At 61.0% G+C, this 15,671-nt stretch overlaps 1 protein-coding gene and 1 long non-coding RNA gene across 2 annotated transcripts; both read left to right on the top strand.

The window, feature by feature from the left end:
• The first annotated feature begins 1,223 nt into the window (after positions 1-1,223).
• ARF6 (ADP ribosylation factor 6) lies at positions 1,224-2,262 on the top strand. The gene is made up of 2 exons (XM_066997432.1): positions 1,224-1,369; positions 1,659-2,262. Exon 2 carries the CDS (start codon positions 1,685-1,687, stop codon positions 2,210-2,212), a length of 528 nt encoding a protein of 175 aa, XP_066853533.1. The 5' UTR covers positions 1,224-1,369; positions 1,659-1,684; the 3' UTR covers positions 2,213-2,262.
• Positions 2,263-7,813: 5,551 nt separating this feature from the next.
• On the top strand, positions 7,814-15,270 carry LOC136790875 (uncharacterized). Its single transcript, XR_010831686.1, has 3 exons — positions 7,814-8,857; positions 11,732-13,406; positions 15,042-15,270. It is a non-coding gene; the product is annotated as an uncharacterized lncRNA (long non-coding RNA).
• The last annotated feature ends 401 nt before the right edge of the window (positions 15,271-15,671 follow it).

The raw sequence follows: 15,671 nt of genomic DNA, 5'->3' as shown, positions 1-15,671 counted from the left end.
CTGTCTTCCCCCACGTTCTTGCGATAGCACTTAGGTCATCGGTGGAGGACAGGACACGCAAACACAGCCTTACGAAACTGGGGAAGATGCAAAAGTAGCTGCAAACCTCGGGAGCTGCCCTGCCGGGGGAAAAAACGCTACGAACAGCCTGCAGCCAGGCCCAGGCGGAGCGACCAGGAGGCCCTCAGGGTATCTCCAGGTCTCTTCTGCCCCAGGCCCTAACCTCCGCTCACCTCATAACCCGAATTGCTGTGCCTCTCCTGGCTGAGGATGCTCGCTGGCACACAGCAGGTGCTCGCTGCAGCGACACACGCTCAGCCAGGGCTGGCTTTTAAAAATACGTAACTTCCACAGGCTGCCCTATAACGCCTCGTGTTGCCAAAGACCTGACAGGTCTTTTAATTCGTGAGCAGGGCTGCGAGGAGGTCCCTGAGCCTAGGGCGTGTTCGGGGACTGCAAACTCTGTGCTTGGAGACCCGACCTTGGAAGTTAACGTGCAATAATAATTAATGAGCAATGCCCAATAATAATTAATGAGCAATGCCCAATAATAATGAGCAATGCCCAATAATAATTAATAAGCAATGTCCAATAACAATTAATGAGCAATGCCCACTAACAATTAATGAGCAATGCCTTTCACTGCAGTGAGGGTGTGTATCGGGATGTGACCGAGCCTCCCTCCTGCTGGGGGGCTACAGGGGGCAGCTCTGCTCTGCCCCCCCCCCCCGCCGACCGAGCCCGGCACTTTTTGGACCCCCGCCCCGTCCCCGGTGTGGCCCCACCGACCCGACCCGCCCCGCGCACGCCCCTTTAAGGCTCCCCCCCCCCCCCGGCCCCTGCCCCTTTAAGACGCGCCCCGCGCGCCCCCCGCCGCCCCCCGCTGACGTGTGATCGCGTGGCGCCTCTCCCCACCCAAACCCCGCCCCCTCCGCTCCCGCATGCGCACTGCCGCCGCCGGGAGAGCCGGGCCCCGCCCCTCCTCCCATCCCGGCAGGAAGCGGCGCCCCCTCCCTCCCCGCGGGGAAGAGGGCGCGGCCCCCCCACACCCGTTCGCCCAATCAGCGCGCGTCCCGCCAGGCGTGGGCGGGGCCGACGGGGGGGAAGGGGGGGGCGCGCCTCCCTCCTCCCCTTCCCCACCGCGCGGGAAGCGGGCGAGGCCCCGCCCCGGCGGCGGCGGTGCCGGCGCATGCGCAGAGGCGGGGGCGGGCCGGGGCGCGGCGCGCATGCGCGGTGGCGGCGGCGGGGGGCAGCGAGGCGGCGCGAGGCGCCCGGTCCTGTGGCGGCGGCGGCGGCGGGCGGGAGGGAGCGGCCCGGGGCGGGAGCAGGAGCAGGAGCCGGAGCCGAGGCGGTGCGGAGCCGGGCGCAGGTAACCGGAGGCGGCCCCGCGGGCGGGACGTGCCGCCGCTGCCGCTCCGAGCCCCGCCGGGGTCCATGAGCTGAGGCGCCCGGCGGGGCCCCGTGAGGCGAGGCCCGGCCCCGTGAGGCGAGGCCAGGCCCGGTGAGGCCCGGCGGGGCCCTGCTCGCAGCCCCGGCCCCGGCTCGCTCTCCCCTCCCGCCGCCGCTTCCCCCCCCCCCCCCCCCCCATGCTCTGCCGGCGCTGAGCCCCGCCCGGCCCCGCTGCTCTCCCTCCGCTCCGTTCCGCCGCCGCCCCGCAGGCGCCGGGCCCTTGGATGCCGTCGGGATGGGCAAGGTGCTGTCCAAGATCTTCGGCAACAAGGAGATGCGGATCCTGATGCTGGGGCTGGACGCGGCCGGCAAGACCACCATCCTGTACAAACTGAAGCTGGGCCAGTCGGTCACCACCATCCCCACCGTGGGCTTCAACGTGGAGACGGTCACGTACAAAAACGTCAAGTTCAACGTGTGGGACGTCGGCGGCCAGGATAAGATCCGGCCGCTCTGGAGGCACTACTACACGGGCACGCAGGGGCTGATCTTCGTGGTGGACTGCGCCGATCGCGACCGCATCGACGAGGCCCGCCAGGAGCTGCACCGCATCATCAACGACAGGGAGATGCGGGACGCCATCATCCTCATCTTCGCCAACAAGCAGGACCTGCCCGATGCCATGAAACCCCACGAAATCCAGGAGAAACTGGGCCTGACCCGGATCAGGGATAGGAATTGGTACGTGCAGCCCTCGTGTGCTACTACAGGGGACGGACTCTACGAAGGGCTGACATGGTTAACGTCCAATTATAAATCCTAATGAGAGAGTAACTATTTAGTCTACAAAGAATTAAAGAAAAAAAAAAATAACCCACGTGGCTTTCCGGAAGAATGATTCTCTACTGAAAAGTAAAACAAAAGCATCCATAGGATTATGATCACCTTTCTCCAGTTACCACCCTTTCCTTCCTTCTCCACACTTGACTGGATTCCTGTTTTAACTCTTCTCGCTTGGCGTTAGGATGCTCTAATCTCCGAATGTGACACGAACGCGAGCACTAGATGCTATGGCAGACTTCCAGCAAACAGGCGAAAGACACATTGTAGACTTGCTAAGTAACTTTTTTTTTTTTTTCTCCTCTTGATAGCCCTTAAGATGGTTTGATTATTTTGGGGGACGGTTGGGGGAGGGGTACCATTTTCAGCGTATGCTTTCTGGTTCTACTTTTTTGATTATATATATATATTTTTTTTCCCTCTTCTATCACTTGCTGTAGATTGCTACTTTTTTGCATTCATGCGGAATATGTTGCTAGGTCTACTTCATCTAGTAAACTGAAAATTATTGCTTAAAATCAAACCGCAGTCTGTCTTTTTATATTAAGGACTTTTTTTTTTTTTGAAAGTTCTGTTAATCTGTAACCGAATAGTGACTCTTGGTCTGTCTTCATATCTCAGACTAATAACGAAACGAATTCTTGCCTGCAGTGGCAGATAGCGAGAATACCATTGTAACATGTTCAAAGTGCACATCGGGCGTAATGTTAACTAGGTAATGTAGGAGCTGCTTTGAAATGTCAGCTGTGAAGTTCTGAACCATACATCATGCATGAGAAGGGATGCAAATAAGTTCCCCGTGCCACATAGCAACCGTATAGCGAATAAGACGTGAATGATGTAATAGTTCCAGGGTCTCCACCGTTCAGTTCCCCTCTTGCATTGCGAACTCGGTGATGTTTAGCTGCAGTTTCCACCGCTCGTGTCGGCCTCCGGTTCAATGCGAGATAGGTTCCTTCCAGAAAAATGCAGCAGTAACGCGCAGGCATTGCAACGAGTTTGACTTTAAAATCGCAGGCGTTCAGGCAAAAATCTAGCGCCGACTTGCCTGCCTTGGGGAAAAGACGAGTTTTGTTTTAAGGCGGCCGAAGGCACCTAAGTCTCAACAGGGTTTCCCGTTTGCGAGGCGCATGTCGCGGGGGAAGGAGCACCTCATTTTTCCCACTTTCAGGCTCCCGAAGGGGCAGGCGCGGCGCTGAGCTTCCCCTGAGCTCAGAAGTTCTGCCCTCGTAATTGCCGTTTTGAGGAAATGGCTTTACTGGTGCCGCTCCCCCAGCCCAGGCTGAGCTCGTGCAGGCAGGGGCAGCCTTCGCCATCTGTCCCGGCAGCGAGTTGTTGCCGAAGTCCTGCAGGAAGGGAACTCCGTTGGGTGGCTGGAGCCCATTGAGTGACTGCTAATGAGAGCGGGGAGGAGAGAGGGAGAATACGACTATGAATGTAAACTTCCACAATTAGTTCTTAAAGGGCGAGTGGCTCGCTTGCCCTGTCACAGTGTGCAGGTGTGGCTGGCGAAAAAAAAACCCCACCCAGAACCAGTGTTAGCCTAAAATCTCAATCAAGTATTAACGCTGGGTGCAAAAAAAAACGTCAAAGCAGCTGGTTCTCATTCAGCCTTAAGGATTATCTTCGGTTTTCCTCAAGGAGTTAAACTCGATTGGGGAATTCTAGGAATGTATGCTACAAAACCAGAAGAAAATGGCTTTTTTTTGTTGTTGTTTTTTTCTCTTTCCGAGGACCTGAGTTTTACATGAGACCGGGGGCATTACACTACATTTCCGCAGTGTTGACTCTGCGTGCGAAGTATATTGTATATGGAGCTCTTACCAAAGATGAACGGGAAGATAAAATTACTGAATTCACCCCTGAAATTGGAACGCTTGGGACCGCTTAAAAGTTACTTGGGAAGGTGGTTCCGAGCGCCGGATCTTTTTGGGGTTGCAAATGGGACGGGATGGGTTCTTGGTGCTGGAAGATAGAGCACTGATGGGTCACGGGCTGCCCAAGCGAGCGGGGCGTAAAATAACTCCTAGCTCTCAGCTCTGAAGCAGAGGAGGTGAGACTTTCCGCTCGAGTCTTCTTGCCGTTGGGATGTCATTGCTCTATTTTCTAGCTTTTTACAAGCGCAAGGTTTTGGTTTTTGTTTTTTCTTCTGTTGATGTAACTTAACGGTGTGGTGGTATAAAGCCTAAAAATACACGAATGTGGTTACTGTTTTCTTCTGGAGCATAAATAAAATAGCCAAGCACAAAGTAAATGCCTAAACTGGAAAACTTGAAGCTCTATTAATGGTTCTTGAACTTTCTTAAACCTCTTCTCAGTCAAAATGAAAATTTCAATGACTTCGCTTTCCGTCTGAGTTGATTTACTGTGTGTTCTCTTCCAGTGCCGGGGCAGACTTCTTCGCTAGACTTCCATTGAGTTGCAGTCACGATTTTGTATTTCCTTAGCAACTTTGTTACTTTAGATATTCTGTTTTTTGTAGGTGAAAAGGAAACTGATTATGCTTCTGATAGTTTTTTTTAAATGTCTTTTTTTTTGGGGGGGGGGGGGGGGAGAAAAAGTTACTGAAGCGTGGCGGAGACTTCAAAAATAAATGGCCATTGCTACCGAACAAAACGCAGCGGTTTCACTTTCAAAATCTCCTTTATAGCTTAGAGCTGAACCTCACCGTGAACGAGTGGCGAGCAGGCGGTGAACGCAGCCTGTGGGATAAAGGGGCAAATCTGCGCGAAACCCGATGATTTACAAACTGATCTGAAGTGCAAGTGCATCAATCTGTGTTCATGTGAATTTATGGAGTAAGTTTTGAATGGCGTTAATCGTGTCTGATAAGTGAATGAGTTTGTAGACTGTGATCTCCCTGACAAGTAAACAGGAATTTTGTGTTCTCAATATGGCTGTAGTGTTGGTAAAGAACTAATAAGCAGAAAATAAAGCAATTATACAGCGGAGCTCTCCTGGTATCTTACTTACGTTGAATTTTGAGAGAAACAGAAAGGGGCAATATGGTACCGGAGCAGTGCCTTGTGCCGACATAAAGAGGCCTCTGTTCTGCGCTTCGCGGCCTGCCTGCGAATCCTCTGGGGCTCAGGTTAGCGACTATTTTTGTAAATGGCGAGGATGATACTTCTTTAGTACTCCCACCTGAAGCCAGCGATCTTTCCGGCAAACTTCGGTGTCAAGCTTGTTCTGGGGCGGTGGAGCTTGGTGCTGCCAGAGGGCAGGAGCGCAGCGCCGCGTCGCGTGGAATCAAAACCACTTGGAGGGTTTTAGGGCAGCGTAGGAAACGCAGCAATGGACAGACGGGGAGGGCGAGTGGAAAGGGGTGCGTGCGGAGCAAAAAACGTGGTGAGCGAGCCACCCAAGGCCTGGGGCGGGTGCAGCGGGGATGGCGTGGGGGGGGCCGGGGCAGCGGGCCGGGGCGCGCGTGGTGGGCTTCCGGAGCGTCGGGGTGCTGACGCTGTCTCGGGGTTGCAAAACCTTTGGGAATCACCAGAAAAACGCCGGGTTTGGCCGCGCAGGTGTACCCGGGCGTGGGGCCGGTGGGCCCGCGGTGGCTGCGAGCCTCGGCCGAGCCTCCCCGCTGGGGCTGGGCCCCGGCTGCCTGCACGCCAGATCAGGGCGTGGCTGTGCAAATGAACTTGCTCTGGCTTAATTAAGCCGCTTCAGGTTCGTCGACGCGGCTCCAGAAGAGTAAGCCCGTCTCTTTCACTGTAGCAGTTAGTCATTTCTCCAAATGTCAGCGCTTATCGCTGTAAATCAGCGCTGTGTGGCAGCGGCGCCCCGGTCGCGCCTCGCCGTGACTCACTGCTGCAGGCCTTCGTCCCCGGCCGCAGGCTGCGGGCCTCGTGGGCAGGGGGTGGAAAAAACGCGCCTGCCCTCCCTGATTGGAAATTAACCCTGCTAATACGACTTGCACGACCAACGATCCTCCTCCAAGGAGCATCGCCTGGCTTTTGAGAGTTGGTTGTGTCCCCAAACTGGGCCGCAAGGCGGGCGGGCGGCACTGGGTGCGGCGTCCTTGGTTTTGGGAACGGGCAGCGGGGCAGCAAGCAGTGAGGGGAGCTCGCCCCACATACATTTTTATTGTTAATGCGCTCAGGGCAGCGGGGTGAGGGTTTGTGCTTCTGTCCTGGGTCTGCTCCCGGTGCCCGTCCAGCTCCGCGCGGGCAACCTGGAATCACGCCGGCTTCGGCACCTCCTGGAAAAAAGCTGTCCGCTCGCCCCGGGGGGGGAAGTGTGAAGCGGCAGGGCTCTTGCGGAGGCAGGGCAGCGCCGTTTTACCGCATCTGCCCCCTCCGTACCTCCCCGGCGTGACGCTGGCGCTGACGTCCCTGAAGTTTCGGAGCCGTGCCCTCAGCGGGCGCTGCCGGAGCTTCGGGCTGAGGTGGGTCCCTCGGCCGCCGCGGCCGACCTCGCTTTCAGCATCTGGAGCACCGCGCCGAGCGGCGTGATTTTAGCCCTGCCTTCGGTTTTGAAGGGGAAATGGCTGAGTCAGAGCCCCGTGGCGCTGGCGGGGAGGGTTTGCTCCCTGCCCGGCGCGAGGGGCGGCTCAGCGCAGGCGGGACGTGCCCCGCGCTGCCCAGGAAGCGACGGCACTTGCCCAAGAGCAGGTACCTCTGCCCTCCTGCAAGAAAAAAAAGGCTGAAAGGAAAGCAGAGGTGTGAGTCAGCTGCCGAGTGCTCCAGCCGCGCAGCCTGGCCGAGGTTCGAGTCTCAGCCCTCTGCTCCTCCTCGAGAGGGAGGTTTACCCTTCCCTCGCTGCCCGGTGCGCTGCAGCTCGGGGGACGGTGCTACGAAAATAAAAGAGAAACTTAAGTAGGGTTCAGTGGGTGTCTCTTTAGGAAGAGAAGGAAATTGGTGAGGTTTGAACCATTTTTTTTTTTCCTTAGGAGTGTTCGGATGCAGGGGGGGGCCCTCGCCCTGGGGGTGCCACCACCAAGTCCAGGCTCAGCCAGGGGCCGCTTGTGCCCCCGCCGCCCCTCGCCCCTGCTGAGGGCCGGCTGCAGAGAAAGAGCTGAGCCGTGGCTTTGCCAGCCCGGGCTGTGGGCCTGCTCCCTCCTCGTGCCGTTCGTATCTGCCATTTTTGCCCCAAGGAGCTTTCCGCGTTTTTCCCCTTTCCTACGTTTTTCCCGCTGAAGGCAGGGGGATGCTGGCGAGCCGGCGCTCGCCGGGTGGCTGTTAACTTTCAGCCGCCGCCTCGCAGCGGGCTGGGCTGCGCTCGCAGTTATCCCATTAGCTTAACATCTGCCAGAACGCCCTTTCCCCACAGGGGCTGGATTAGTTTGGAGCTGGCCCAGCTCTCCTGGAAGCTTTTCCTATCACGTACTTGCGGCTTTCAATCTGCTGCCCTAACTGGGACCGAACCCAGCGCCCGTCCAGCGCCGCGTGCTCTCGCCGGGGAGCTCTTCCTAAAAACCTGCAAACAAAGCCGCGGCTTGGTTCTGCCTTCCCCTCCGCAGCAGGCCTGGTCGATTAAGTGTTCCGATTACATTGCGTGTAGCTGGTCACCTCGCACCCTTCATGTCCTTAGCTGGGTTTTCACTCCGAAGAGCTGTCCTGGCTGCGGCACCGAAAATAAAAGGTCTGGAGGGGGGGGGGCGAGGGGCAGCGGCTGGGCAGACACCGCCGCCGCGCTTGGTTTCTCCTTGCTGCCCGGTACAGAGCTTTGGGAAAGTCTTCCCGAGCACCTGCTGGCTGGAAGAGTGGCCGAATAGAGCCCGGGCCAACACGAGAGCCGCTGCCATCAAGCACCTCCCTTCCGCAGCCTCGGGCTCTGCGGCAAAGGCTGGGCCCTCCAGCCCTTGCCCCTGAGCATCCTGAGCACGCGGCTTCTTTCTCTCGACCTGGTGCGAAGCTGCACCCTTAGAGAAGCAAAGCTTCCCAGCTTTTCTCTCCGTCGCGGCCCTTACTCCCGATTTCCTGGACGACAGCCTCCCTGCAGCTTTCCCAGCCTGTCCGGAGGTGCGCGCGGCTCTCCCCACCCCAGATCTCCAGGGCACGGCCCGAAAGCCGCTGCTCCCATGCTCTGACTGCTTTGCCTCGCGCTTCCCGACGTGTCGTGGGGCCGCCCCGCTCCCCGTCCCCCCGTCCCACACCCGGGCAGCGCTCCCAGTAGCCAAACTGGTTCCTCCCGGGGCGCTGGCACCAGCCCCGCGGATTAACTCGTTCCGCCCGGCGTTTGCCAACTTCTGGCAGCCCCATGCATTATTCAGCAGCCGGGCTTCCTCCAGGCCCTCCGACAACCTGCAGCTTCCTAGCATTTGAGGGTGTTTTTTTTTTTTTTTTTTGAACTGACGGCTCCTGCAGCTTTTTCCTCTTTTGGCTTGCTAATGAGCCGGGTGCTGCTTAACGCAGAGGCCTGGCATATTTTTGCTGCTGGCTCCCCGGGTCTGGGGAGGGGGCTCAGGGAAAGCGGGCATCCCCCGGCGACTACGGCTAAAAAAGAAGGTGCCGGTGCTGGCGTTGCATCCATGGAAGCCTTTAACGTCTCCCGGCTCCCCTGCATCCCCTTCTTGCCAAAACCGCGGCACCCAGGCTTCGGGACAGCTGTGTGGGTACGCGCCGGGCGGCTCCGAAACCTGCAGTTCAGGCTGGGGCACTCGCAGATGACAGATAGGGAGGGCGAGGTGAGTAATGAGGCACATCCTGCTGCGCCCTCCTGGGAGGCAGCGATGGCTCAACGCCCCGCTGCCTGCGCCCTTGCCAGGTCGCGGATCCGGGCGAGGGGAGGCGGCCCCACAGGCCCCCACCACCCCGCTTCGCTTTTCTTTTGCCTGCGGGTGTAGGAGGAAAAGCGGAAAGGACCGAAAGCGTCACGGCCGGGGTGGTGCTGGGCGGGCAGGGACCAGGGAGCGGAGCCCAGGGGGTGAGGGAGGCTCCCCAGAGGGAGGCAGGGAGGCAGAGCGGTGCCTGGGGGGCTCCTTCCTTCCCTCCCTGTTCTCAGAGGGGCTGACGGGTTTTCCACCCTCTCCCAGTTCTCAGGGTATGGCGGAGTTGTTCCCCAAGTCTCTTCCCCCTTTTGGGAACGGAGTCGAAATCAAGTGCCGGTGCAGCACCGAGCACCCGACGTGCCTGACCACCCCGCCGCGGCACCCTTTGGAGGCGAAGCTGTTTCAGCACAAAAACCCGGCACGGTCGGGGGGCTGAGCGCATCCATCCCAGTCCCACCAGTGCCGAGCACCCGGGTCCTGAGCAGCCCCGGGTCCTGCGTTTTTCGGCGCGGGGACGCTCGGAGCCCATCGCCGCTGGGCTGGTGTGCACAAAATCCTCCTGCGGGGAGGCTGCAGGAAGGCTTCGCTGAAATAAAATTGCTGTGTCCCCCCCCCCCCGCCCCCTTCTCCAGCTAGGCCTTTCCAACCACGCGTCCCTCAGCGGTTCCTCTTTTAGCACCACTTCTCCAAAAAAAAAAAAAAAAAAAAAAAAAAAGTGTCGACTGCAGCTTTTCTGGAGGCTGCAGAGCTCGCGTTGATTAATGCAGAGCTTCTCCGTGGACTCTTTCCCCGCTCCGGCTCCTGGGCTGAATTCAATCTTTTCCGGTCTGATCGCATGGCCAAAGAATGCGTGTGCATGTACAGTGTGTGTCTGGAGTAAGTTAAATGCCAGTAGTGAGGCTTTCGGGAGCAGCGCAGAGGAAAGGCGATGCCCGAGTTGCTGTTTCGTCGGCTCCCTTTGGTTTGGGGAAGTGGCAGCGGCCGTGCTCGCTCGTGGGCGAGGACTTGCTCCGTCCCGAAGCAGAGCCGAGCGCCCGACCTCAGCCCCTGCCCGTGCTGCTGGTGCGTGGCAGCGCTTCCTGCTCGCCACGCTCAATAAAACCTTTGCCAACTGGAACAAAAATATTCAACCCGGTCGGCTTGGAAGGCAACGCCGGCTAATAAAGGAGCAGGGCCGAGAAACCCCGACCGAACTGGCGTCGCCGGCAAGCGTGTCATTCAGAGCGCCCTGCAAGAGACCGAGGGAGGGTGCGGAGGGCGACGACAGTCATTAAGAAAGCAATTAATGCCAGACACGGAGCTGCCTCCCAAGCATGCGAGGAAATCCAGACTGCAGCCGCGCTGGCATCGCCGCCCTGGCAGAAGCCCCGCGGGTGCTGGAAGCGAAGCCAAGGAGGCGTTTTGCGGGCACAAAACCCCTCCGTAGGCTTTTTCCGAGCGCCGCAGCCCGCTCGCCACCGCCCTGAGAAACGCTGTCTGAGACGGGAGGCCCACGGCAGTGCCTGGCTGCCAGGCTGGGCGGCCCAGCGCGGCGCTGCGAGCCCCTCGAGCACCTCTGTGCCTCTGGTCCCGCACCCAAAGCGCCCATCCCCGCAGCACCGGCTGCTTCGTCAGCTCGGGGCGCTTGGAAGGGAGCGCGGTGACATTGCTGTGCCGCAGCCGGCAGCGAACGCGTGGAACTTGGCTGCCCCGCGTGCGTGGGGCCGTGGTCAGGCTCGGCGTCGGGCGCACGAAGGCTTTAAACGCAGAGCTAAGCCCGAGATAAATCCGGTTGCGTGACCCCCATGCCTCGTGTCCCGCACGGCTGCGACGTATCCAATTGCTGCTGCCAGAGCCCAAAAAGCATCGGGGGCCCCTGACCAAAACCCGGCTCCCCTGGGTGACCGCAGAAACCAGGAGAGCAGCGGGGGCTGCAGCAGGATGGCTCCTTCTTTCTCCCCGACCCCGGAGCTTTCCTGCGCCCCGGTCCCACCCGTGGCACCCCCCGGTTTCTGTGTGTGCTCCCACCCTGCCGCCAGCCTCGCCAGCCCCTTTATGCTGCTAGGGGCCGCCGGGGGGGGCACGATAAGGAAAAGGCACTAACGTGGCTCCTGCTACTGCAGTGTGATTTTTTTATTTTTATATTTTTTTTGGCAATAGAGTGCATGGGACACCCGTGGGCTGAAAATACCAACCAGATCCGGACACGGTGGCAGGTCCCGCGGGGAGGGCAGCAGCATGTCCCGGGGGTTTTGCACCCGGACGCGTCCCGTGCCGTGGGTACAGTCTCCGGGACAGCACATGGAATAAAAACAGGTGTTTTCCCCTAGAAAAATCATCCCCCTACCCCCACGCCTCTCGTGCCAGCCCTGGCACGGAGCCAGCTGGGTTCAAATCTCGGCCCTGCCAAACCAGAGCGTTACACCCGGGGCTGCGCTCGCCCCGCGGCGAAGCCCAGCCGCGTGATGGCCCCGTTACTCGTTAACCAGAAGGCCAATATTGACCCACGGCCCGCGCCCGGCACGCCGCCACCGCCGCCGGTTTTCCTCCTTGGGAAAGCTCTGGAGGGGACAGCGGCGGACGTGTGGTCTCGGGGGGCACTCCGGGCAATCCGTCCTTCGGCATTTCGGCTTTTTGTCCCCCTAAGGGACAGCGTGGCAGGAGCAGGACGGGGCGGGGGGGGCAGCAGCACCCCTGCGCCCCACATCACACCCAGGGCACACCCGCACGTGGGGTTTGCCTCGGAGCGAAGTGGCGGGGACACCAACTTTTCCTGATTTTTGGTTTTTTTTTTTTTTTTTTTTCCCTCAGCTGGCTCGCTTCGAAGGGAAATCGCACGGGCCGTGCTTTTCTCATTAAGCGCCGTCACATTTTCCAGACAGAAGCTCGGCGCGCGGAGCTGCAAACTGGGAGTTTTCCTCCTTCTCCAGCTGCGGCTGCTCGGGGAACCTTTGCGGGACGGGGCCCCGCTCCCCAGCCCCACGGGGGCCACGCGCGCCCCCCCGGCCCCCGGCCTCTCCTCCAAGAGCGAGGCAAAACGAAAGCGAGCGAGAGGCCGGCGGCGCCTGCGGTGAGCGGCTCGGCCGCGTCCCCGGCACCGGGGCGAGCGGTGGAGATAAATTTAGCCAAAAAGTGGCTCCCGGGGCACAGACATCGCGGGGGGGGGGGTGGTTCAGGCAGCCCCGGCCTGCCCAAGGCTGCGCTGCTGGTGGGGACGGCGCGGGCCGGGCGCGGGCGCGCGAAGGCAGCCGGCGCTTTGCATAGCCAGCTCACGAGTTGCTTTTGAAGGATGTGACCTAATTAAGGCTCAGCTCTTTTCAATATGATTTTCATAGTCACACGGGTTGTTTTTCCCCCCCCCCGTGCAACCAGACGGCCCGGCCGGGCCTCCCGGGACGATTTGAGCTGGGAAGTGGAACAGGAGAAACCGCCTGAATTCAGCCCGGGGCGGCGGGGTGCAGGGGGCTGTGCAGCCCCTTCCTCACCCCAGCTATCGCGGCCGATGGCTGCTGGGGGGGGGTCTTCGCCCCCACAAAGTGGCAGCTCCCAGGCTGGCAGCATCCTCGGCCACGCCGCTGAGCCCAGGCTCCCGGCTCGGTGTCAAAATTCCCCGGGAGATTTCGGCTCTTCCCCCGAACCGAGAGCTGAGGCTGGAGCGAAGCTCCCCGTGAACGCCCCCACAGGAGACTGGGAACAAGGAAATGGCCTAAACGCACCGGCACGTGCTGAGCTGCCTGAGACCGGGTGATTCGTGCTGGGGACGTTTGCTTCGTAAGGGGGATGCTTTGATTCTTTAATTAATCCGTCGGTTTTGGTGCTTAGGGCCAGAAAGCGGGGTTCTCACCTCCGCCCGGCTGTGGGGGGCACGGCACCACCCCAGGACGAGGCTTCTCCTGGGTTTCTCCGTCCTGTGGTGCAGGATGGAGCCGTCCCCCCCAGCGGTGCTTGGAGCAACCCCTTCCCACGAGGAAACCCGGTGGGCAATTTGGCCGAAAACGAGACAAATCCATCATCTCCCGCTCCGAAACGCGGCAGGGCCCAGCCGCAGCCCAGCTCCGAGGGGCTGCAGGGGCTCTAGGAGCGGTGCCTGCTTGCACGCCCTGGAGCCGGGCCAGCGACCTGAGCCCGGAGGCTGCCAGAGCTGGAAAAAAAAAAAAAAAAAACGACTTTTGCAGCTCCGACTGCATGTGACGCTGCCCAGCGCTGCCAAAGCGACCTCCCAGCGCCTTTTATACCACAGCAAATGTGGCATAAAAGTGCCTTGATGGGCTTTGTGCCTCGGTGTTCTCTCCGGACGGCTGGGGACGGGGCCATTCGCCGGGATGGGGTGCGTCCCCTCGGTGGCGTTTTGGCCCTGGGGTGTCGAGCAGGAGGAAGCCCCGGTGGAGGAGGAGGCCCTGGGAGCTCCGTGGCTGGGTGAGCCAGCGCCGCACGGCCCCGGGGTGCCGCGGCGAGGGCGAGAGCCGGTGAAGCTGCGCCTAGGCCGGTAAATCAGCCAGCCCGTTCTGCATGGCCGCGTTACCCTCCAATTAAGGGCATTCCTCACTTCCCCTCCCAATTAGCAGAAAGGGAACCCATGAACTGGCGCGGGGTGCTCGCCGCCTGCCTCGGCAGCGGTGGACGGCAGGCCTCCCGCGGGGCTGGCACGGCGTTCCCACGCACCGAAACCCGGGGGGGGGCCGGGGCTGTGCCAGGCGGGCGGCGGGCCCGGCGCGGGCGGCTGCCGCGGGTGAATCCGCGCGGCGAGGCGGGGAGGCGCGCGAGGCCGCCGGGCAGCCCACTCTCTGCGAGGTTCCCCAGCGGGCATCGCCGTGCCACAGCCCTTCCTCGCCTGCTAAACCTGCCCCAAAAAGGGAATTTCGTGGCGCTGGGAAGAAGCGGAGGTGGTGCAGGCGGCCGGGGGGGCCTGCTGGGAGCAAAACCCCGCGGGGATTTTGTGCTTGGGGCGGCCGGGGCTGACTATTCCCAAAGCGTTTTGGGGATGGGGGGGGCACAAAGCCTGCACGCCCGTGGGGCAAAGCACCCCGAGGGGCACCCCCGCTTCCCTCTGCCCCTCTCGGTGCCTCGTCCTCCTTTCGCTGCAGCTAAAGCAGGGGCTGCACCCGTCCTGCCGCTCGCGCTGCCTGCACGCCCCGGCGGCTACGCCCGTAATCCCCGCGGCCGGGTGCGGCAGGAATTACCTGTTCCCGGGCTGCTCCAACTTGCCCGCCCGTCCCAAGCGGCTCCCGGCCCCCCCCCCAGGCCCCTGGCCCGTTTTGGGGGTTTGCACAGGCACTACTGCTTTGCCTTCCCTTTACCACCATGGGATCCCCCCCCATCACCACCACGATGAGCCAAATCTGTGTGGATAATGCTTAATTTTAGGGCAGGCGGCGGGTGCCCTCCCCACCCCGAAGGGTCCCCCGCTGCCCCCCGCCGTGCCAAGGCTCGGGGCGTTCGCGTTCCCCGGGTGCCTTTATCTCATCCGGCGCGCAAACGCCCCGCGCCTTGCTCAAGAGGAAACGAAAGAGCCGCCGTTAACGCCGGGCGGCCACGTGCAGGGTGGCCCCCCCCCCCCCTCCCGGCCCCCTCCCCGCAATGGGATGGGGGGGACGGTCCCTGCCCCGCGCCGAAAACTGCAGCAGCCCCCTCCCCACCCAGCCCCGGTACACGGGGCGGCCTCGATGCTGCGATTGCACCGAAAACAGCCTGAAAAACCCCGAACTAGCCCCCACTATCAACCCTGCAAGATGACGAGCCCCGCGGGCAGCTCCCTCCCGCCCCCACCAATAATTCCTCTCCGGCACCCTAATCGGCAGCCCTGCTGGCGCAGCGGCCAAAGCCAATTACCCACGCACCGATCCCGGGGCTGCCAGGTGGGAAATCCAACGGGGCGGCGAGGGGCAGCAGCGCACGGGGGCAGCGATGCACGGGGAGCCCCAGGGGTGGTGAGACCCAGGGTGAAAGCCCGGGGCAGGTGGGACCCCCGCGAGGACCCCGCAGAGGAGCGATCCCCGCTGCTTGGTGCTTTTGTTGAATAAAGCGACCTCCGATGCGGGGAGGGGGTCTGGGAGCCTTGGCCGTGGCCCCATGGGGGTGATGCTCTGCCAGACAATCCCTACTCCTCTCTGTTTTTTGGCAGAGCATGGCACGAGGCTCAGAGGCCCTGGCACTTCTAAAACAGCGTCCATCAAATCCTCCTCGCTCTGATTTAGGGCCTCAAGACCCCATCCCCGCAGGGCTGCAGACCACTGGCAGCGGAGGCAGGCAGGGCAGGCAGCGCATCCTCTTCGCTGTGCTCCCGAGGCCGCTGCCGGCTTTTCCCACGACCTGATTTGCAAAAAAATAAATAAAAATCCCGTTCAGCAGCAGCAGCAGTGGCTCCGGCTGGAGGCACCGCGGCGATGATACGGCCTCGACAGACCCCGCCGGGAGCGGGGCGAAGCCGAGGGAGCTGCGGCGGTGCCGGTGTCCGCAGGCGGGCGAGGTGGAGCTGCGAGTTCGGGGCACAAAATCAGATATTTGGGGGATGGAGGAAGTCTGCGGGGTGGAAAGGATGAGGGGTGTATGGAGAAACGGGGGGGGGGGGGGAATGCAGGAAGGGTGGAATGGGCTGAGCAAAAATGGGGGTTAAATGGAGCAGAAAAAGGAGAAGAGGAGGTGGGAGCGCAGGGGGCGAAGGTTGGTCCGGGCTCAGGGCCACCCGGCCGCTGCTCCAGGACCGGAGCTAATGTTTAGCCTCCGACCTCGCCAAGTGGACCAAGGGGCGAAG

The sequence above is a fragment of the Anser cygnoides genome, chromosome 5 (assembly GCF_040182565.1).
Source record: "Anser cygnoides isolate HZ-2024a breed goose chromosome 5, Taihu_goose_T2T_genome, whole genome shotgun sequence".
NCBI classification, from domain to species: domain Eukaryota; kingdom Metazoa; phylum Chordata; class Aves; order Anseriformes; family Anatidae; genus Anser; species Anser cygnoides.
The sequence above is the reverse complement of the archived record's forward strand: the minus strand, read 5'-3'. Positions and strand labels throughout refer to the sequence as shown.

Coding starts and splice junctions, on each gene's coding strand:
- ARF6 (XM_066997432.1), top strand. CDS start 1,685: ATGGGCAAGGTGCTGTCCAAGATCTTCGGCAACAAGGAGATGCGGATC.